Source organism: Rhinolophus hipposideros (genome assembly GCF_964194185.1).
Source record: "Rhinolophus hipposideros genome assembly, chromosome: 11".
Classification (NCBI taxonomy): Eukaryota; Metazoa; Chordata; class Mammalia; order Chiroptera; family Rhinolophidae; genus Rhinolophus; species Rhinolophus hipposideros.
Window position 1 is genome coordinate 65931722 of NC_138057.1, and position 21946 is coordinate 65953667.

A 21946-nucleotide genomic window follows, 5' to 3' on the forward strand; every position below is an offset into this window, starting at 1 on the left:
ATATTTATTCCAGCACTTCAGTGGAAGTAAACAGACTGAAGAATATTCCTAATTTCAAGAACCATCCAGGAGGGTTACATCCTTGAAAGTCCAACCCCAGGGACCTTGGGAACCACCCCTACCAGGCCAGCCTCCTGTCGGCCACCTCTCACAGCAGTCTCTTTTCTTTCTCTTCCCAGGGCGACATGGGAGCATTGGGTCCAATTGGCTACGCAGGACCCAAGGGCATGAAGGTAAACAGTGCTGTCCCCGATCCCAGGCCTCGTCCCAGCCAGGCACCCCATGACCGATTTCAGCCCAGATAGAAGAGTGCCCTGGCACAATATTGGGGGATGGCAGGGTGGGGGGACTTGCAGATGGATGCTGGGGTGAAAGCAGGCAGGTCAGGAGCTTGGGTCTTCTCAGGCCTGAGAGCCAGTCATATCTCTACGTCATTAACGCCAGACATCTTTGTTAGACAGCAACCCTCAAGCTGAGCATGAGTCTGATGTGGTTCTAAACCTCTGGGCCCTGAAAGTCCAGTGGGGACATCACCAGGGGCATAGAAACGATAATGGCAAACCAGTGAACTCAGTACATCCCTGAGTGGGATGGGCTTGCAGGAGAAGGATGAGCTAAGACTGCTAGGACCACGTTCCGGGGATGACCCTATTTTGGCCAATGAGTGTGTAATACTGCTCATTAAGCCCACCTCTCTCCATCAACCCTTTCCCCCTGGATGTGTCCTTTGCTGTGGTTCACGTGTCAACTGCCTGTTCTCATGCTCCTTCAGTCCACACCATTGCACTAGGAGCTGGCGTCATTGCCCCTTTTATAGATGAGAAAACTGAGCCTTGGGCTTGAGCATCTAGCATGGGGGCTCATAGCGAGTCAGTGAGTGTAAGCCAGGGCTCCTGACACCAGTGGCTTTGAGCCTCCCTCACAGATGGACTCCGGCTTTTGTCTTGCAGGGACTGATGGGAAACATGGGGGAGCCCGGACTGAAAGGTGATAAGGTGATCTGAATACTCCCTTATTGCACTGTGTTTTATCTGCATGCAACCCCCCTCTGCCTCGGTGCTGCTGCTGACTTCTCGCCAGGGCCACTCCCCTGCATGCCTCCTCCGTCTCCTCTGGCCCCCTAAATCTGTGCTCCCAGCTTTTTCCTTGTCACTTTGGGTTGCACTCCGACAGGTGGTTCTGGGTAAATGCAGACCTTGGCATATAGAGCATGGAGGACTGTTGAGGGTGGAAGGTAAGGCAGGTGTCTGAATTCGGAGAGTAAAGCTGAGGCCAGTGTCTGGGCTTTGAGTCCAAAGCCACAGAACGAAGAGGGTGGAGGTGGGGGACGGAGGGCAGAACGTTGCTCAGGTGATGGGCTCCAGGGCAGGTATGATGTGGGGTCCAGAGACCTCTCCAGGCATGGGAGGAAACAAATCCGTATAAACCATCCCAGAGAGCACGCGGTCGGAAAATGCAACAGGAAAGCCAGGACCAGACCCTGAGCCCCCCCCCCCCCCCCCGCTTTCTGCCTGCTGCCACGTCGAGGCCACTGTTGCCACATATCCTCTGTACAGCCCTGCCACTATCTCACCCTGTACCAAAGCAGAGCTGAAAGTGGGTAGGTGGGTCCCCATGGCCCAGAGTGGGCAGCACCTGGCCTGGGTCATGTAGCTTCCGAGTGACTGGGACATGGGGGTGAGGGGCAGTGCTATGTGTGCTCTGCCTTATGACCGTCTTCCTTCCCTCCCACCTTAGTCTCTTGATAAACCAGTCACCCCAAAGGGCATGTGGGAGGCTTTCGGGTGGCACCCAAGTTGCCATAAGCCTGAGGGATGAGAGAGGCCAGGCTCCTGCACCTGTCTTCAGATAACTCGACTCCTCCTAAACTTGAGAAGTAGGGTCAGGTACCGGTGCTGTGCACCATCTGGGTGCCCTGTAAGGATTAACTGGTCCATCCTCCAGCCCCCTAGGAGACAGGAAGCTTGCCTGAGGCCACCCAGCTGGTAAGTAACGTCAGGATTCAAACCCAGGCACCCACCTCCACACACCTCAATAGGTGCACAACTGAGGTCTGACGGCCACCTCCTCCGGGGCTTGAATTTCACACCTGGGGAAGCAGACACAAGGAGAAGAGATTTGTCAAAGGACACTTGATGATATATTGGGCTCCTGGACTCTTAGAAAATTGGAACTGCTGGGCTGAAATGGGCACACCCGGATTGTCTTAGCCCCCTGCCCCTCACTCGTAGGTAGCCAGGGGTGTGATGCTAACCCCACTCCTTTATCTGTTCCTTTCTACCTCTTCCATTCCCTACTGTCACACCCAAGCCTCCAGCTGCAGTCCCCTCTGCCTCTCCCCTCAACTCTGCCCTCGGATGCTGTGCTACTTGCTGCTGATACCCCACTTCCGGTCCTCCTCAAGATGGAGGGACTTTCTGTTGGAGGTGGGGGCTTCCCCACAGCTACCTGTTTACCCTGAGGTTGGAGACATCAGCACTCTGGAAATGCTGAAGTCATGGACGAAGGAGAAAGAAAGTGGGGGAAATGGGAGTGTTAGGCAGTGATCTTTTTATAGGCTCTCCTGCAGAGCTGGCCTCCAGCTCACTGTTTCTTCAGGGACATGGAAATAAATGTGTTATGTAGAACTCGGCTGGCTTGCTGACTGGTGGTGCCTGGGACATTTGGAGATGTGAAAGCTCTGGAAAAGAAAAAGAAGGCAGAGAAATTATTTTCCTGCCCATAGTTTTCAGGAAAATCAAATTAGGTATTTAGGGCTGAAAAAAAAAAGAAAAGAAAGGAAAAGAAAAAGAAATCTCTTTTGTGCCCCTTTGGCTGCATAGGGGTCTTAATGTCGCAAGAAGAGGGGTTCTGATCAGCCCGTCTTCCCCCTACCCCGGGCCCTTCCCTGGGATGACGGAGCCATTGCTTCATGTTCCATGGTCGTCCTGCCTAGATATTAGATTTTCCACAACCCAGCCTGGCCTCATTCCCACTTACAACCACTTGGCTTCCTTTCACTGTGTGGAGGCACATTCTGAAACCAAGACTCCTGCTCCAGGTTTAGCGTTCTCCAAATCTATCGTCCTGATTTCTTAGGTGCCTGTTAAAGCATTTTTTACCCCCACACTCCTCCTTTGGACATTATAAAAAAAAAGTTCCTGATTTCCTAAAACTGGAATGTCATACAGGACTTTCCAAATTGGAAAAACCAAATTACGTTTAAAAAAAATTTAATTTTTTTTTTTTTTTTTTTAATTCTGGCTTTTGTTCTACCAAGGAGATCATGGCCTTATCTGCTCCGCGGGGGGGGTTCTCTAAGAGTCTCCATTCTTCCTGGGTTTTTCTCTCCATTCTTGTAACTGCACCCAAGGCTATAAATGTTTTCTGAGTCCTGGGGCCAATGTACTGTTGGTAACATCCCCGATGGAAAGCTGGAAAGGGTGAGGGCTGTGTGTGGTGGTTCTGGCTCTGAGGACAAACACTTCCTGATCTCATTCTGCGACAGTTCATTTACCAGGACGCGCCTGAAAACAAAGGGAGCAGAAGAGAACTTCTGACAGCCAGAATCGATGTCACAAGCCTATGCAATACGTCATCTTAGAAAAGACACACACAGGCCTAGCTCGAGACCAGTCAACTTGCTGTTTACACATAGTGTTAACAAGCCAGGCGCTCTCATTTCTTAAGCTATAGCTGATTCAAAGCAGCTAATTAGAAGTAGATGGAAGCTGACTGCTGGCATAGAACTCCCACAGAAGGAAGAAATGACAGCTCACAGTCTGGTGGGGAGGAATATCGAGTAACAGATACAAGTTCTCAGAAACCGCAGAAGTGTGGGACCATTCTACAGGCCACACTTGCCCCTGTGTGACATCCGCTGATGAAGAAGAGCTTGAAGGGTCAAGAAACAGTTCCTTTGATCCACAAGTGTCAGTTCTGCTGGAGAAGCCAGGTGACATTAGGCAGTTTAGATTCTGTTAAGAGTTTTCAGCCATATGAGTAAACCCAGGCAAATCTTCAGATAGGCTGGCTGGGTGCCCCCCGCTAGAGCCTGCCTTCCCCACCCAGGCTCCCCTGGGGGACCTGCCCTTTTCTCTAACAAGGCTGCTGCTTGTCAGATCAACTTTGGGAACAGTCTCAGCAAAGCTGTATCTTGCCAGTGGGTCTGCAGGTCGGGGAGGCTTCTGGAACCTACTGGTCTCCATCGTAACCTTCTTTGCTGGTGTGTGTTTAGGGTGAACAAGGGGTTCCAGGTGTGTCAGGAGATACCGGATTCCAAGGAGACAAGGTAATTGCGGCAGACTCTCCCTTGCCCCCTGTTCTGCTCTTCTCTGGCCCTTGTTTCCTTTCCTTCCACCGCTCTAGCGGTGGGTATCCTTTATTTATTGAATATGGACCAGTACCCACCAGTGAGATAGCTTCCTTTCAAACACTTTTGTCTTCTCTGTCCTTGGTCCACCCTTTTGTCTCTTCCCTGGACTTTACAAAGACCCCCTGAATTATTCCAAGGCCCCCAGCTTCTTTTCTCCCAGTCTGCCTCACTGTCACAAAATTTTTCTCCTGGGCACAGCTCTGTTCTGTGCTCACAAACTCTCTAGGGCTCCCTATTGCTCCCAGAGTGAAGTCTTGGCTCCTCACCCCAGGGCCCCAGTGAGTAGGCCCCTCTGACACTTTCCTGTCCCTCATGCTTACAGTCCCTCATGCCCGGCCCCACTTAACTGCCCACTGCCCCTCTAGGCTTTTTGCACACACTGGTGCCTCACCTGGCAAACCCTTTTCCCAGCCTCTGTTCAGCCCAACCCTGCCCCATCTTTTAGGACCCTGCTTCGATGCCATTTTTGCCACCTTTTGGGACGTGGCCATTTCCTTTTCTGAGTGGCCTGAAGCAGCCGGTGTGTCCCTCACCTGTGACAGCACCTTTGTCCCCCTGATGGGGACTTGTGCTCAGCCCCCTGCCAGATAGCATGTTCCCTAGGGATATGGCCAGCCCCAGACTGCCCTGGCCCAGCTTGGCTCAAGGTCCTGAACAGAAGAGTGAACATTTAGGGCTTGTTTGAGTGAGTGAGTGAGTGAGTGAGTGAGTAACTGGCCTTAGTAACTGACGAACCGAGGCAGCCTGCCGAGGCCGGCTTCTCTTTGCCTGTGTGCTGCACCATGTGGCCACATCTGGACCTCACCCCACCCGTCAATGAGGCCCAGATGTTGGCCAGCTCTCCCTCTTCCTCTCCCTCTCTCCTGGCTGGCCTGTCCTGACCCAGCCTCAGTATCTCCGGGTTGCCAGCCATGCAGGCCTGGCTGCTTCTGCTGGACCCCAGTCTCCAGACTTCCCCGGGCATAAAGGGTGCTTCAGTGCCTGTTGGAACCCCAGGGTCCCGGGTTCCAGGATGACCTGGTGAGGACAGGGGCAGCTCTTTCAGCTTTGCATCCTTGGGGCCCAGCCCACAGGGTGCAGAGCTGGTGCTTTTCCCTGCAAGCAGGTAAAGTGAGGGGGAGCCCATCCTCCCCAAAGGCAGGTGTTCTCCAGGCTTCAGGCTGGCAAGGATGACCAAGCAGCTGTGAATCTGGTTAGTCTGTTCCTCACTAAACCAGCCCGCATTGGGTCTTTTCCAGGGGAGCCAGGGATTGCCAGGGTTCCCAGGTGCACGGGGGAAGCCAGGGCCTCTGGTAAGTACCTTCTGTTCCGAGATTCCCAAGCCTCAAACTCTCCAAACAGTCATCCAGGAGCTCACTTTCTCCTGCAGCAGCCCTGGGTTGGCCAGCAGGGCAGGACAGGAATGGAGATTCACCCACTTTACAGATAAGGACACTGAGGCCCAGAGGGGCAGGAACTTACCCAGCATCACTGGTAGGCCTCAGTCACTGGCAGAGCTCTGGCAAGAATCCCGGGCTCTAGCGGTGGGTATCCTTTATTTATTGAATATTACTGTGTATCAGATCCTTCTTGTACTATATCTCTTTGAAGGCTGCCAATAACCCCAGGGGTTAGATAATTATTATTGCTCCCATTTTACAGATGGGGAAACAGGTTCTATGAGGTGAAGTGACTGTCAGGATCTCATGGCCAGTGATTGTAAGAGGCAGGGTTTGAACAGTAGTGGCTCCTTCTAGTTATCTAGGCAGCTTTCATTCATATACCCTTGAGCTCTTCCAACCACCCACAGCCAGGGGGAATAACATGAAGGGTTGGTGGAAGGTGAGCCCTCACTTACCCCTACCTTCTTCCCAACCTTTTCTCTTCCACAGGGCAAAGTTGGAGACAAAGGATCCCTTGGGTTTCCTGGGCCTCCGGGACCCGAGGTAGGTGATGCCCTATTTCTCTGTGTCTGGCTGCACCTGGGACTGGGTGTTATCTGGGAAACCAAGGCCCAGAGAGGGGGAGATACTTGCCTGAGGTCACCCAGCAAATGAGAGTTGGGGCTGAGCACAGAAATTCTGATCAGCGATCTTTCCTTTTCTGTCTCTGTCCCCTGTCAGTGGCAATGAGGCAGATGCTGGCCTCAGAGACCCTCTCCAGCTTCATGGCCACCTTTACAGTTTCCAGAAAAAAATATCAGGAGAGGCCGCTGAGCTCTACTGCCTGGACCCTTAATGGGAGCTCCCCACATTCTGTCTCTGAGGATTGAGACATCTAACCCCTCTGAGCTCTGAGGCTTCTCTAGCCACTCACGCCCACTCTGCAAAAGTTCAGGGCTCAGCACTCCCAAGTATGAGAAGCAATAAGCAAATGTAAAATTCTGGTGTTTCAGTGGAGAATGAGAAATCATGAAGGCTGGCTATGGCAATTAATGTCATAATTCTAATTGAGTAGTAGAACCTGTGAGTTTCTGATCTGTGTGAGAATTAGCGTCGACATGCTGAATATTCCTCACCTAGCATCATAAACAATGGAGCAGGGCAGTGAGCTTCTGCCCCCGACTTTTTGCCCCCCACTCTCTAATTTGGACACTGGCTCTGGACAATAGAGTGAGCAGTGCCAGGGCCATTATCTGTCTAAGATCCTCAGGCCCTCTGGGGGTCTCAGCTCATCCCAGCCAGAGCTCCCATCCACCCTCAACACTCTATCCTGGGGCCTTGCTCCTCTGCAGGTCTCAGAGACAAAAGTCTGGCTCTGCTACAGTGTCCAGATCCTTCCAAAGATCACTCCTGGTAATGCCCGGATAGATGAAAGACTGTTTCCTGACAGCTACAAGTTCTGACTTTCTGCTGTTTTGACTTTGGCCGTGACACAATCCTATCTTTAGACAAATGGAGTTGGCCTCTCATCCATGGCCCTGATCCCTTACCCTGGTCACTGTGGAAAAAGACTTTTCTGTGAGTCCGGGTTTTCCCAGCAGCCTGGCCAGTGGGGGTGGAAAGCATGATCGCTCGCAGTTATTAAGCTCCACCTCGTGCCAGGACACTGTGTAGCAGCTTCGGGTGAGAACTTGTTAACTCGCCACCACCATGTGAGGGGGATATTACTACCACCAGGTTACACATGAGGAAAGGGAGTCACAGAGCAGGGAAGTGACTTCCTTGGTGTCACTGTTGCTTGCAGCAAGTAAGGTCTACTTTGGCTCTTTCTTGGGTCCCTGGAACCATCTGGGGTCTGCCTCTCCCAGCTTTGTGTGCTGTTTGGATTGGCTGACTCAGAAGATGGCTCTGCTCAGCTGAAGACAGAAGCTGATGAGCATGTCAGCGCCTTCCTGGGTCTTTGCCTCTGTTCCCAGAGACCATGGGTGGGAGCTCCAACTTTCCAGCCCCAGCACCAATTATCTCTTTCACACATCAGTGGGCCTGATCCTGTGAGCACCAGAATTTGATCAGTGTCCTGATTGCCAAGTTCTCCCTGGAGATGGGCCCATCCCAGGCAGACTTGTGTTCCTAGGACGTGGGACCCAAAATCATTTTGGATGCAGACTTTTATTGAGCACTTACCAGGCACCCGACGCTGAGCCAAGTGCTTTGCTCACAGTATTCTCTTTAACCCTAGAACAGCTCTGTATAGTGGGTGTTAATGGTCATCATTTTACAGATGAGGAAGCTGTGGCCCAGAGAGGCTCAGGAACTTTCCTGAGGTCACACAGTGAGTGGTGGCAGAATGGGATTTCCAGCCACTCATTTTGGGACAAAAAGACAGGGGCCTTCAGCGACCTGTGTTAGTTCCAAATTCAGGACCATTCTTGCCTTTGCCAGTGAGAGGGTGAGAGGATGTTGGAGGTGGAATTTCGTGGGAATTACCAAAGGGTCAAAAGAAGAAGGGGGAAAAAAGCCACCTTATGAAGGCAAGATGGGAAGGGGTATTTTGATCTCAGGGATTCATATAAAAAGGCTTTGGATTCTAGCTCGCAGGAAACTAAGGGAGTCGTGAGGCTGCTCCGAAAGTGAATGGGGTTGTAGGCTGAATTAACAGAGGTATTACACCTAAAGCAAAGAAGGGGGTTGTTCCCATCTTTACCTGTGCTAGTCAGTCCACACCCAGAGAAGCATAGTTTTCCTGGTGATGACCATTCGGAGGCAGTTAATCCAGGGGGCCCTAGCCCCTGACTACCAGAAGTTGTGGAAGGAACAGAGAAGGGCAGGTCTCTGAGGAAGGAGTAACTAGTCTTAAAATTGTTCATAGACCACTGTGGAAAGAGCGACCCCCTGTGCTTTGTGGGGCTCTGAGAGACAGCACAAGGTTCTTGATGGGGAAGAGAGGGTAATTCTGCTTCACTTTAGGGAGAAGCTTCCACCACCCAGTCACCCATCTGGGAAGGACTGGTCTGGGAGCAGTGAGCCCCTACTGGGGGTGGGGGGCAGAGGCCATACCTGGCCAGGATAGAGTGGGGATTTCAGCTCTGAATCGGAGGACTTGAGAGCAATTAGATCAGTGTTTTCACGGCTTTCAAAGTCACAGGAAACTCAGAACATACACATACATATTTGGAGGATCCCTGCACTCAAAGGATGACACTTCTCAGAGCAGGAGGTCTGGGCCCTGGCTGCTTTGGGCCCCATACTTGGGAAGTTCTGCGTTAGACGACCTTGGGTGTGCAAGTTTCCTGCATTGTTTCATTTAATTTTTTCAGCAATTCTGAGGCTTAGGGCTGGTACCATCATTCCTGTTTTAGAATCAGGATCAGTGCAGTGGACTGACCTGCCCAGGGTCCCATCCCTCCCAGGATTGGATGGAAACCCAGTTCACCTCCACCCAAGACCTATGCTCTTAGCACTTCCCTTCACAGCCCCCACGGGTGACCCCTGTTCTCTGCCTTCCCTTAGGGATTCCCGGGAGACATCGGCCCCCCTGGGGACAACGGCCCCGAAGGTGTGAAGGTGAGTCCCTGCCTCGGGAGTCTCCAGCTGAGGAAGCTGATAGCTCTGCAGAGGCCACAGGCCTCCAGGACTGGCTAATTGGCTGGGAAGTAAGGGGGCTCATGCCAGCCTGTGATGGAGATGAAGGTGCCACTTCTGTGACCCCTTTTTGTTCCCTCTTCACCAGGGTAAGCCTGGAGCGCGAGGCCTGCCGGGACCCCGTGGACAGCTGGGGCCCGAGGTGAGACCGTCTGGCCCTGCCCCTGGCCATCCTCCCCCAACTCCCAGCCTGCTCTGTCCTAGGTCCTGGAGGCCTAGGCTGGGGGTAGGGGCCTCAGTCAGGACACAGCCCAAAGCTGCATCAAACTCACCCTCCAGCTTATCCCTGACAGCCCTCCCCCTTGACCTTTCCAGCAGCCTTCTCCGCCCTGGCCTGGCAGGTGGCTCATTCCCTCCCTCCACTTTACCCCACTGCCCCGGGGTTTCTTTCTTGGACCCATTGCCACTGCTTCTGCTCATAGTGGCACAGTTTATCAGGCGTGGATATGTGAGGGTAGGAATTGTCAGCTCCATTTTACAAGTGAGGCCCTGAGACTCATGGATGAAGAGACTGTATCAGGTCCCATGGTTAGTGGCAGGCAGAGTCAGGACTCGAACCCAGGTCTGTGTGAGCCCAAAGCCCACGAAGCCCATGACATATGCTATTAACTTATGTGCTCCTGGGAGCTGTGTGTGACATCCTCAGAGAATCACATGGTGTGTACAGCTAGTAAGTAGCTTAGAGATGATCTGATCTGCTTATTTACTCACACATGAGGAAGGGTAGTGGCAAAATCATGCAGGCCTATTGGAGCACCCGTGGGGCACTCCATGGGCTGGCCCCAGATTTTGCCTGTGCATTGAGGCCCTCCCACCCACCTTGGCTCCAGGACCCCATGACACACAGCCCTGAGTAAGGGTGCAGGAGGCCCAGTGTTACCACGACCACAGGCAGACATCCAGCTGATTCTGGGTCTGGCGGGGTCCCAATGCTGGCTATGGGAGCTGCCACGTGGGGCTGTTTTCCTGGAAGCTGGAGCTCTGGAGGGGGCCCCTTGGTCAGGCCTGGCATGCCAGAGGGACCAGTTTGGAAGCTGCCTGCGCCTGCAGGAGGGCCTGAAGAGTTCCCATGAGCCAGAAGTAAGAAGGGAAGGGAGAGAAGAGAAAAATGGCACCCACCATGTGCTTCCATCTACACTCACATTACCGCTCAAGAAAACCCTCAGTATGCCTGCCACTTGCTCATGTCTCCATTGATTCACTTATCCACTCATACATTCATTCATGTCTCCATTTCTCCACTCTCGTGCCCTCTTCCCTCCCTTCATTCACACACATCCACTGGACACCGGGCACACACCCATCCTGAGTGATATTTGGGGGGTGGCTTCAAAAATACGTGAATCAAAAAAAAAAATATGTGAATCATTGCTGTCCTCCAGGAACACAACTTAAGCCGGTCATTATACTTCAGGATGATCCTCTCCTGCACCATGGGGAAACTGAGACACAGTGAGACTAAGCTCTGCCAGGGAGTAAATGACAGAGCTCAGAATAGAGTCCATATCTCTGAGCCGTAGACTGGGATCTGTTTCCACAGCATATGATGGAGTTTCACTTTCCTGCCCCGCACTGCCGTGAACCCAGGCTGATCCCATTCAGCTGACACCAAGGGTCCCATTCATTAGGAAGTCCCTGTGTGGCTTGGCCTCTAGACCATGACTGGTAGCGCCTCTGCCCTGGGTGGGGCCAGGCCGGGCACCCACATGTGCCATTTCCTGGGTCCAGGAGGGCTCTCTTCCTTCCACCCTTTCCCTCCTTATAAGACACGTTTCCAAGAGTCCCACTGGATTAACGTTCTTCTTTTATTCTTTCTCATGTCTCCCGACTCTAGGGAGACGAGGGACCCATGGGGCCAGCTGGGGCCCCTGGCTTGGAGGTGAGTGTTGCTGGCCTGCGGGAGGTGGGATTCGTTGGAGTAGAGCCATCTGTGCGCAGCCCGGCAACAGCCGGCTGGTGTTCTGAGAGAAGTCATCAGTGGGGACTTGGGCCAGCCAGAGAGGGCACTAGGACAGACCCCAAAGGAGAGTGACAAGAGGCAAGAAACTCACCTCTGTCTGCCCACCTACAATGTGCTGGTGCTTTGCTTCCACTTTTTCATTTGAGTCTCCCTTGTGAGAGGCACTTTTTTAAGTTTCACTTGAGGCCAACAAGGCTCATAGACTGAGGGGTTTGCTTAATATCTCACAGCCAGGAGGCAGAGACGTGCTACCTTGCACCTCTTCCTGTGTCCTCATCACTGCCCTTAAATGGGTTTCCAGAAGGTGCTTCTCCCAACTCCACCTTCATCCCAGCAATTGCATCAACCAGCAGATCGTGAATTTTTTTGTCTAGGGACTTCTTGACATGCTTAAAAGTGATTGAGGACCCGCTCATGTTTTTCTTTGTGTGGATTCCATCTCATAATATTAGTCATTAAAACTGAGAAATTGGAAATTATTTATTAATCCATTTAAAATGAATAATGAACCCATTTCATGTTAACAAAAGCAATAGTTTGATGAACAATAGCTATATTTTTCCAAAGCAAGATAAGCTAATGCAAAAGAGTGCCATTGTTTTACCATTTTTGCAAATCTCTTTAATGTCTGGCTTAATCAAAGTCGGTTAGATCTTCCAATCTCCTTGTGCATTCAATCTGGTGACCATCCCACATGTCAAGTAGCCTCTGGGAAACTCTACTTACATTCATGGGAGTGAGAGTGGCACAGGCAAACGACAGCTTCGTGTTATTATGGGAATAGTCATGGGGACTACATGAATCTCCTGAAAGGGTCTCAGGGACCTGCAATGGTCTCAAGACCACACTTGGAGGGCCACTGGCAGAAACTCTCCACTCCACTGTGCACTTTGTCTTCCATCCAGTGCCTTCCATTTCCTCACTCCTTCAAAGCAGGTTTCATTATCCCCATTTGCAAACGAGGAGATCAGCTGGGTAGGAGTGACTTCCCTTGAGGTCATACAGTTACAGACCTTCCCTGCATCCCCAGGATGGCCTGGTGACATCAGAGCTCTGTGTCCCATCCCGTTACCCTGCCCCCCATGCCAGATCCTAGGACCCCGCAATGCTGCCCTGCCAGCTCCTCTCACTCCTCTCTCTGTTGCAGGGTCAACCCGGCAGGAAGGGGTTTCCCGGGAGGCCCGGCCCAGATGGCTTGAAGGTGAGGAGACCTGGGAGTGACTGGGCTGAGGAAAGGGAGGAAGGAACACTTGGGGCAAAGAGGAGAGAGGAGGACCCAACTTATGAAGATCCAGGATGAACCCTGAACTCCATAGCCAGATGTGATATGGGGGAAAAGTGGTCCCCATTTGTCACCAAGTATTGTTAATAGAGAAAAATAGACCTAACCTAAATGGCCCTCAGGGGGAGCATGCTCAAATAATGGGATACAATGCCGCCACCAAAGATGGTTTGGTGGGAGATTTTACAAGAGGGCCAACAGTCTGTGTGAGGTGGTGGCAGGGAGCGGTTATAAAATGAAACCTTATGGTGTGAGCCTGTACGGGAGCTGGTTGCAGTGTGTTCCTGTGTACTCAGAGCAGAGGCTGGAAAGTGGACAGGGGTATCTCTGGGTGCGGGGATTCTAGGAGATTTCCATTTTCTTCTCTGGGCTCCTATACTTCCCCATTATGTACAATAAATATGTGTTACGTTTGTTAACAGGTTTTTGTTGGTTTGTTTTTAAGTTATGAATAAAGAACTGACCTGGGTAGGAGAGTGAGGACGCTTAGCACAGAGTCGGCCTCGCTTCACGGCTTTCCAGGGACTCCCCTTGAGGGGCTGGATTTTCCTAGCCATCCTGAGCAGGGATTATTGGGCCAAGCTTACAGATGAGCAAGTTTACAGAGGGTTAGGGTAGAGCTGGGGTCCCAGGTCATCCACATCACTTCCCCTCTGGAAAAATGGCCCCCGTGTCTGTCGGGCTCCTCTGGGTTGTATGATCTGAGGTCTGAGGGAGGAGCTGGGGGAGGATGAGGCTGGAACTGGGGTTGCAATCAGCCACATCCATTTGTGAGCCAAAGTCCTGGCTAGTCTGAGCCCATGTCCTGCCTCTGAGGTCTCGGCCTCTCTCCCTCAGATACGACCAGTTGGGTTTCCGTGGTGGGTGCGGTGACATGGCCTGGGGAGATGTACCCCACGGTTCTGTTCGCCTCTCTCCAGTTCACACTGTGGGGAGACCAGGGCAGCTGTGACTGCCCAAGGAGCAGGAGCCACTCCATCATGGGATAAAACTGACAGACAGGGCCACGAGAGACCACCAAGCTTGAGAGCTGGAAGTAACCTTGAAGACAAATGAGTCTGATCTCTTGTATAAAGCTGAGGAGGCTGAGCCCAGAGCAGAGGCAAGACTCACCAAAGGCACCTGGGAGCTGGTGGCAGATCTCTGGTGTGTTGGGATCAAGGACCCATGTGTCCTGACTCTCTGGTCCATACTCATCCTGCAGTGAGGTGGCCTAAAATGGGGATTTCAATCAGTCAGACTGAAGTTCCAATTCTAGCCCCGCCTCTAGCTTGCTGTGTGACCTTGAGCAGATCACTTCACTTCTCTGAGCTTTAGTTTCCATCTCCACAAAAAGCAAAGGGTTGATGAAGGGCCCACATGTGATATAGACATCAGGGGACCAAGTAATCTGCCAAGGGCCACTCAGAGGATATGGATGACTTGGGTCCTCTCTAGGGCCAGAGATTCTGTCCCGGTGTCCCTGACATTGGTTTGGAGTCTCCAAAGCCAGACTCTGGCGATGAGGTTCCACATCCATTCCCACCAATGGGAACTAAGGCCAGTCATCTGGGTATTCTCCAGCAGGCCTAGACTCCTGATACCCATCCCAAATGATCACCCTCTGTTTCTCTGCAGGGGGAGCCAGGCAATCCTGGACGGCCGGGGCCTGTAGGTGAGCAGGTAAGTCCACACTGGTCTCTGAGCATAATGGCTCCCTTTACTCTGCGCCAAGCCCTTTGATAAGCACTGCACATGTACCGTACATTCTTTCCCATCCCAGCTCCCGACGTAGGCTCAGTCATCTGCCTCTTTCATTGATATGCATACTGAGTGTCAGGGAGGTGAAGTTACGGAATGATAGAGCCGGGAATCATAGTCACAATGGCCATTCCCCACTGCCTCGCTCTGCGGATGTGTCTGGGTGTTTGCTTAAAGACGTGACGTCGCTTTGCTCCCAGAGCATTAAAACTGGAAGAGCCCTTAACTAATAATCGCTGCCTGTGCTCGATTTACAGTTGGGGAAGCCAGAGACCAGAGAAGCATAGCCACTGGCCAGGGGCTCTTGGTCAAGCACCCCTAAATTATAAAGGAAATGAAATTCAAAGCAGTGGCTCTGGCTAGTTGGGAAGCCAGGCTGAGGTCTGAAGAAGAGAGGAGTTTGCAAGTAGTCCTTAGAAAGGAGGTTTGAGGAGTACAGCCTTCATTATCAAGGTCTTGGGCCCCAGCGCTGGAGAGAAGCAGCTGAGTGCTGGGTGGGTGGATAGGTGGGAAGCTATCAGTGTCCTCCACTGCATTATAGAAGGACCCCAACCCCCAAACCCCATGAAGAGCTGCTCTAGAAGGGGGAATGATGCTGGGGACACAGAAGAATCTGTCTCCATCGAGACCCGCCATCAATGGCGTGAGCGTCATGCATGATGGGCTTCCTCACCAGCCTGCAACATCTGTTGGAGGGAAGAAAGGAATTAAAGCAGGGGGAGGACTGGATTTTTGAAAACTTTCCAGTGTCATTCGAGCGCATTCTGTGGGAAGCCCAGGAGTTTGGAAGGATTGCTGCGGCCTGGATATATTTCCTGATTGGAAAAAAAAAAAAAAAAAGGCAGTATGATCAGCAAATTTAATTTCATAGTTATGCTGATGGTAGGGCCCTCGGGAAATAGATACTTGGAATCCTAGGATGTCAGGATACAGAGGGTCCTTGGAAATCACTCTGTCCCGGGGTCCTAACCTTTTTTTGTTAGGGGGCCTTGGACCCCTTTGGCAGGCTGGTGAAGCCTGTGGGCCCCCTTGTCAGAATAGAGCATTTAAATGCAGAAAATACAAAACAAAAAATTACAAAGAAAATAAACTATATCGAAATATAGTTACGAAAATATGTTCACATGTGATCTACTCATAGATATGCTTCTTGGTTAATGCATTAAATAATGAGATCTAGCAGCAGGTCTAATAATAACCTCAGTTTCAAAGTGGTGACAAGCCTTGATACGTTTTGAAGTCTCTACAGCAATGATTGTCATGTGACATGTCAATATCTATGACAGTTACAAGTATTGTGAATTTGTTGCCTACACTCATATTTGAGGGAAATGCTAGATTTCAATTAGAGGTTTATGAAAATAAAAGTTGTAGTTTTTCCATTCAGTTTCGTGGACTCCTGAATTCCATCCATAGAGACTTACAGGGACCCAAGGTTAAGAACCCCTGAATCCTAGTCCAACTTGGTCATCTGGGATTCATGGCGGAGAATGGGCTTGATTGCCAAGAAGGGTGGTGACAGAGCTGGGGCCAGGAGGAGTGGGAAGCCTGTCTGGAGCAGCCCCAGGCCCACTGGATCAGCAGACCCTCCGGCTTGCACCATAGCAAGAAAGAGAGATCTGTCTGAGCTGTGGGGCAGCGCTAGAGCCCTGTGGCCGCCACCAAGCACACGGGGGGGGGGGGGGGGGGGGGGCGGGTCAAGCCAGCTGTTCCCTTGGCCTCCTCCTGATGTGGGAAGGGGCAGGCATTTCCTGTTCACAGTAGAATCAGAGGATCCCCAGGAAAGATTATAATCACAGTATCGGCTACATTTATTGGGCATCTGTTAGGTACCAGGCTCTGTGCCAAACACTTCCTACGCCATTGCCTGCAATTTCCCCTGCAGCCCTGTGGTGGTAGGTACTACCCCGTCTCACAAAGGTAGAGACCAAGGTGCTGAGAGGTGAAGTAACTTGCCCAAGATCTCCCAGGTAGTTACATAACTGTCAGAGCCAAGGCTGACACTCAGGTCTGCAGGATTCCCCAGAACTACTCCGAGGGACTGGAAAATCCTTGAACCTCTTGCTTTCTGAGAGCGAGTTAGAGTGCAGCCAGCTTGCCAGGCCCTGTCCTAGGTGCTGGGGACACAAAGATATGATTTCAAGGCATGGGTCTTGCCTTTACGAAGCTCCGTTCAGGAGGAAGCCAGGCATGTGAACACCTAACCTTGAGATGTCTAGTTCAACAGAGGACCCAGGACTATCTTGTTCCCAGTTGCCTCCCATTGCCTAGCAGAATGTCACATGAGAGGAGGGAGGGAGGGAGAAAAACTCCCATAGCAGATAGCGGCCCTTTATCTGTAGACACTGAGGACCAGGCCAGCCTCCTCCCCAGAATCAGGGACCCAGATCCTGCCTGTGCAATGCCCGCTGTAGGTGACAGTGCTGCCTCACCCCCTCCCCCGTGCCCTCTTGCCAGCCCGAGAGGAGCCAACCATGTACACGGCTGTCAGAACTGCTTCTCCACCCAGCCTGCCAAGTGGAAGCCCTGGGCCTCCGGCACTGGCTTCCCCAGCCAGCCTCAGCTCCACCCTCAGGACAGGCCTGCCAGGACGTTCCAGGACAGTGCCTGAGGGGGGTCCCAGGGGTGGGGGGCGGTGGAATGGGGCACTTGCTGTATGGCCCTTATTCATTAGGATCCTGTTAGGCTTCTTGTTTGAGGTTTATGACCTGCCTGCCTTCCAGGACCCAACAACTCATAAATTTAAAGTAGCTATGAAATTTCTGTTTCCCTGGGCCAGTCAGACAGGGGACTTTTAACAGAGCAGCTTTTATTCCCTTTACTCAGCATCCTCTAAATGTCTGACTGCTCCCATGTGGGTTGCTCAGGCCTCTGTCTTAACCCCGTGCCCTTTTAAAATAAATTAGAATGGGATAGGAGGGAACTAACATTTATGGAGTGCCTACATGCGCTGTGCATTCTCTCCAGTACTCAGAACAACTCCGGGAGGTAGGCAGGGACCTTTGCTGAAAGTCCCCATTCTGCAGATGGGGCTTATAGAGGCTCTGTGAGTTTAGGTCCACAAACCAAAAGACTGACAATGATGTAGATAAAGTGCTTGGCACATAGTAAGTAAGTGGCAGCCATTGTTAATCCATACTGCTATCACCTGAAAAGTGCTTTAATTTTTTTTTAAAGTAAATTGTTGCAAAAGTCAAATACTTGGTTATTATGACTTATTAGCCATGACCTCATACTTTGGACCTCATACTTCAACCTCGAAGGGTCTCTGAGGCCAGGAAGCCAGGACCCTCTGTGTGCTGTGGTGGAGGCAAGTTCCAGGGAGATCTGTCCTCTGCTCACAGCCATGTGTTTTGGAGGCCGTGGGTGGATGGACAGGTGCGTGGGCTTTGGAGACACACAGACCAGAGTTGAAACCTCAGGCTGCAGCAGCCTGGTCCTGGCCCAAGCTGCTACTTTAGAATTGACTCTGAGACCCACAGAGCTAACGCTTTGGAACTGGGTGCCATTCTGTCACCTTAGATGATTGACTGGCTGGTGCATCACTACCTGAGCGCACAACTTCTGATCTGTTTCTGATCAGGTTCAAGGTCTCACTCCTTTCTGGATACAGTTTGGGACAGGGAGCACACTTTATGGGACAAAACTACTCGTCCCTCAGTCTTCCCTAATTCTCCCAGAAACTCTTGGCTGCAAACCCAGATTCTTCCAAAGGCATTTTCCCATCCCTGACCCACACAAGACGCCCCTCTACTCAAATTTTCCTTAGCAGAGAAGAGGTGGAGTCTGGACAAGGAATTGCTGCCTTCTCGGGTGACCCCTGTAGGCTCTTTACCCTCCCTGTGTGTGTGTTTTCCTATTCAGGGCAAGGACAAGGCCTGCAGCCACCTAAAAGAACCCCTGGAACACAGAGGCTAGTTGTCACCCAATGAGCAACAGGAACCACCGTGTGTGTGTGTGTGTGTGTGTGTGTGTGTGTGTGTGTCCACCCTTTCAGAAAGGAGGGGAAGGCTTTCACAAGACAGTAAAAAGGCCTCCTCCTCTTCCCAGATTTCAATCAGGTCTTTTGGCAAAGGCTGTTACGATATTTTTATCCAGGCCAGCAAGTTTGTTTCTATCTTTGAAGCAACCCCAGAGCCCCGAAAGATGGGGACAGATTTCTCACAGGCAGGCCTCTTCCCAGCACAGCTTCCGGGCCTCCCCTCAACCACCACTCTCCAAACGTGGCCTCCTCCCAGCCTGCTTCTGGCACGGGAAGAGTGTGTGGCGCTCCCAGGGATGCTGGCAGCGGCCCCACCACTTGGCTTCAAAATCAGAACCATCTGGTGCAGTGAGGGAAGTCAGGACAGTGCCGGGAGAGAGGCAGCCCTCCTCAGTGGCAGCCCTGTGCCGGCTGCGTTATCAGACATGGGCACGGGACACAGGAGACGAGCTCCAGAGGAAGGAAGCTGCAGGGAAGTTGCCTTTGAAACGCTGCACATCCCTGAATTCATGTTGCTTCCTTCTTTCTCTTGCTTTCCTAAATGTTCCTTACAGGGACTTCTGGGATTCATTGGTCTTGTCGGGGAGCCAGGAATCGTGGGAGAAAAGGTAAGTGGTGTTGAGGGGAATATATAAGCAAACAGAACTTATGTTTTCTGAGTTTAAAAAGATGAAGGGGCCAGTTATCCTGAGGGTGTCAGACCTCTTTTTCCTGACCTCTCCTCACTGCCCTAGCATCCAGACCTTCGAAGAGCCCTTGTCCCCTTTCCCAGAATGCCTTGGGACTTCGGCTCTGCCCTCCTGTCAGTACCCTCAAGTGCAGCTAGATTTCAGTGTGATGACCAGCTGACACATGTAGTCTGGGCCCCTCACGACTGCACAGGGGTGGGCAACAGAAGGGAGTGAAAGATTCATGTTTCTTAAAAAGGAGCACATTTCTCTAGGTCGCCTTGTTAACCCCCAGCAGCTTTGTTTTATAGACCAGATAATCAACCGAGGCTCAACGAGGGGAGGTGACTTACTCAAGTTACCCAGATAGGAAGTGACAGAGCTGGGATTCAAACCAGGTTCATTACCCAAGGCCACACTTTGCCTGCTAAGCCACTGTGCCTCGTGCTGGCACCCAGCTCACCAACAGGCTGTGGCTTCCTGTTTCCCACCGTAGGCCCTGGAGAGTACTTGGTTTCCTTTGTGTGGGCTTATCTCATCCCCAGGCAGCCCCTCAGGGGGAGCTGATGTTATTCCCATTGGATAGATGGGGAAACTGAGGACCACAGAGAGGGAGCACTCACCCTCATCTGACCCCACCTGCCTTTCCAGGCTCATCCTGTGCCACCCTCCTCATCACTCCGTGTCCCAAACCCTCTGGCCACCACCTTCTCCTTCTCCTCCACTTTCCCCTCCTCCTCCTCTCCCTCTTTTTATCATTTTTTTAAATTTAACTTTTATTTTGAAATATTTATAGATTCATAAGAAATTGCAAGAAAAACAGTACAGAAAGGTCCAGCGTGCCCTTTATCCTGCTGTGTCAGGAGCAACGTCTTGCATAACTACAGTGCAACCTCAAAGCCGATTCTGCCTTTCCTTATGGCTCAAATGTTCCATGTCCCTCCTCACCTACATACAATTGCCCATGCCCTTCCTTCGGCCAGGTGCCCTCTTCCCACTCCTGCCCTTTGCGCCCTCTTTGCCTAGGTGACTCTTAATTATCCTTCAGTTCTCAGGTCAAGCTAGACTTCCTTAGGGATGCCTTTCCCACCACACCCCTACACGTAGGTGGGTCATAGCCCCTGTTGAAATGCCTTAGCCCCGAGACCCACTCCCTTGCTGCGCTTATCCAATTTGCATCTGGTTTTGCTGACTTGTGTCCATCTCCTCGCAACACTCTGTGTGTCTCCCTTCATACGAACAGGGTCTATCGTTTCTCCTCACCAATGTATTTCCCAGGTCTAGCGTGTCATGCTAGGCACATAGTAGATGCTCAATAAATATGTGCTGGCCGGGATGATACAAGAAACAGGGCCTCACAAAAACAGAGCCAGGATTCACACCCACAGCCCCTGCCTTCTGGCTCTGTCTGCTGCCCCCGCTGTCTCTGCCCGGTCTGTCTGGATGGGTCGAGTAGAATGAGTTACATCTCTGATTTCCCTGTATCTCATCCTGGTTTAGGCAGGGGTGGGGAGAGTGAGAGAAATTCCTCCCATTGCTCTCTGTGCCTCAGCATGCCCCGCCAGGGGGTACCAGGCCTAATGAGGACCACGTGATGTGCGCCCAGATCAAAGGGCACATGTAATTAGCGCATCCTGGGTCAGGACCATCCTTGCCTGAGGGAAGCACACTGTTGGCGTGCTGCAGTGGAGCTCCGTCCTCCCAGGACTTGCCAGGGGTCTTGGCTTCTGCTGAGTGAAGTCCCAGACCCCTCCCCCTCCCCTGTCACCGCCCTGGGTGATGTGGTCATGAGCAGGGCGGAGACTCTATAGACCTCAGGCAAGTCTCTGCCCCTCTTTGGCCTGTGGGAGGCCCTCTGCGCCCGCTCCCCACAGAGCCACCCCACAGAGCGACCTCCCTAAATTGCTGTCTCCATCACAGGGTGACCGGGGCATGATGGGACCCCCAGGCGCACCTGGACCCAAGGGGTCAATGGTAAGGAGCCCTCTCCTGTCACAGCCATGGTGACAACGCTGCTCTCCTCTGCCTGCCTCTGCCTACCCCAGGGGTTCAGGACACTCTGCTCCTTCTCCCTCCAGAGGCCTGGCTGCTGTCCGGTGTCCCTGGGCTGGGGCTGAGCGAGCCAAGGTGGGACCGAAGGAGGAAGAATCACCTTCCAACGCCAATTTCTTCTTTTTCTTCTCTCTGGGTAGGGTCATCCCGGAACGCCAGGTAGTGTTGGGACCTCTGGAGAGCCTGGACCCCAGGTAAGCAAAGCCCTCATATTCCCTGAGCTCAAACTCACTGTCAAGTAAGGGTGAGGAGCTCAGACCTCACAGTCAGACAGACCTGGCTGTGAATCCCAGCTCCACCATTCTGGCTCCATTTCAAGGCAATCTCTGAGCCTAAATTTTGCTCATCTGAAAAACAGAGAAAATAATCGTGGTCATGATAATGTGATTGCTTGGGTTTAACGAAACCATGTGATCTGTTTATTGCATAGAGATGTCACTACATGGGAACCTCTCGGTCCCATTAGCACCATTGTGGCTTTGCTCATTCATTCCTGCATGATACGTACCTGGGGCCGCTCCAGGAACTGGGGAAGCAGTCATCACAAGCAGAAAGCTGTCCCTCCCTTTAGGAGTTCCTATTCTGACATGGGGGAGAGAGAGGACCCAACATATAAGTAACACCTGCTCTGGAGAAAATAGGGAAGAAGATGGGAAATAGTGGGGACACAGGGGCTGAGGGTCAGAGCTGAGGGCACAGGTGCTGGGCTTCTCGTAATGACTGAGGAACCTAGGGTACTCCAGAGGATCCCAAGGCAGGGAGGGGCATGAGAGGAAGGAGGGCTTGAGGGGGTGTGGCCAGGAGCACCCAATTTCAGGGATCCCTTCTACTACTCCAAGGGTGTTGTGGGGGGTGAGAGGGGTGGCTCTCATCCAGGGCTGGCCCCTCTGCGTCAGCTGATGGAG

The 21946-nt window shown here is 52.1% G+C and overlaps 1 protein-coding gene across 3 annotated transcripts in view; it reads left to right on the forward strand.

Moving 5' to 3' along the window:
• The window catches only part of COL27A1 (collagen type XXVII alpha 1 chain), a 134679-nt gene that overhangs the window by 66353 nt on the left and 46380 nt on the right, over positions 1-21946 (forward strand). For all 3 annotated transcript variants that reach the window (XM_081067127.1, XM_081067126.1, XM_081067128.1), the window contains exons 15-27: positions 180-233; positions 951-995; positions 4217-4270; positions 5593-5646; positions 6226-6279; positions 9226-9279; positions 9446-9499; positions 11192-11236; positions 12465-12518; positions 14217-14261; positions 18876-18929; positions 20910-20963; positions 21182-21235. In XM_081067127.1, the coding sequence (XP_080923253.1) occupies positions 180-233; positions 951-995; positions 4217-4270; positions 5593-5646; positions 6226-6279; positions 9226-9279; positions 9446-9499; positions 11192-11236; positions 12465-12518; positions 14217-14261; positions 18876-18929; positions 20910-20963; positions 21182-21235 (675 nt within the window). The remainder of the gene's footprint in view (positions 1-179; positions 234-950; positions 996-4216; positions 4271-5592; positions 5647-6225; positions 6280-9225; positions 9280-9445; positions 9500-11191; positions 11237-12464; positions 12519-14216; positions 14262-18875; positions 18930-20909; positions 20964-21181; positions 21236-21946) is intronic.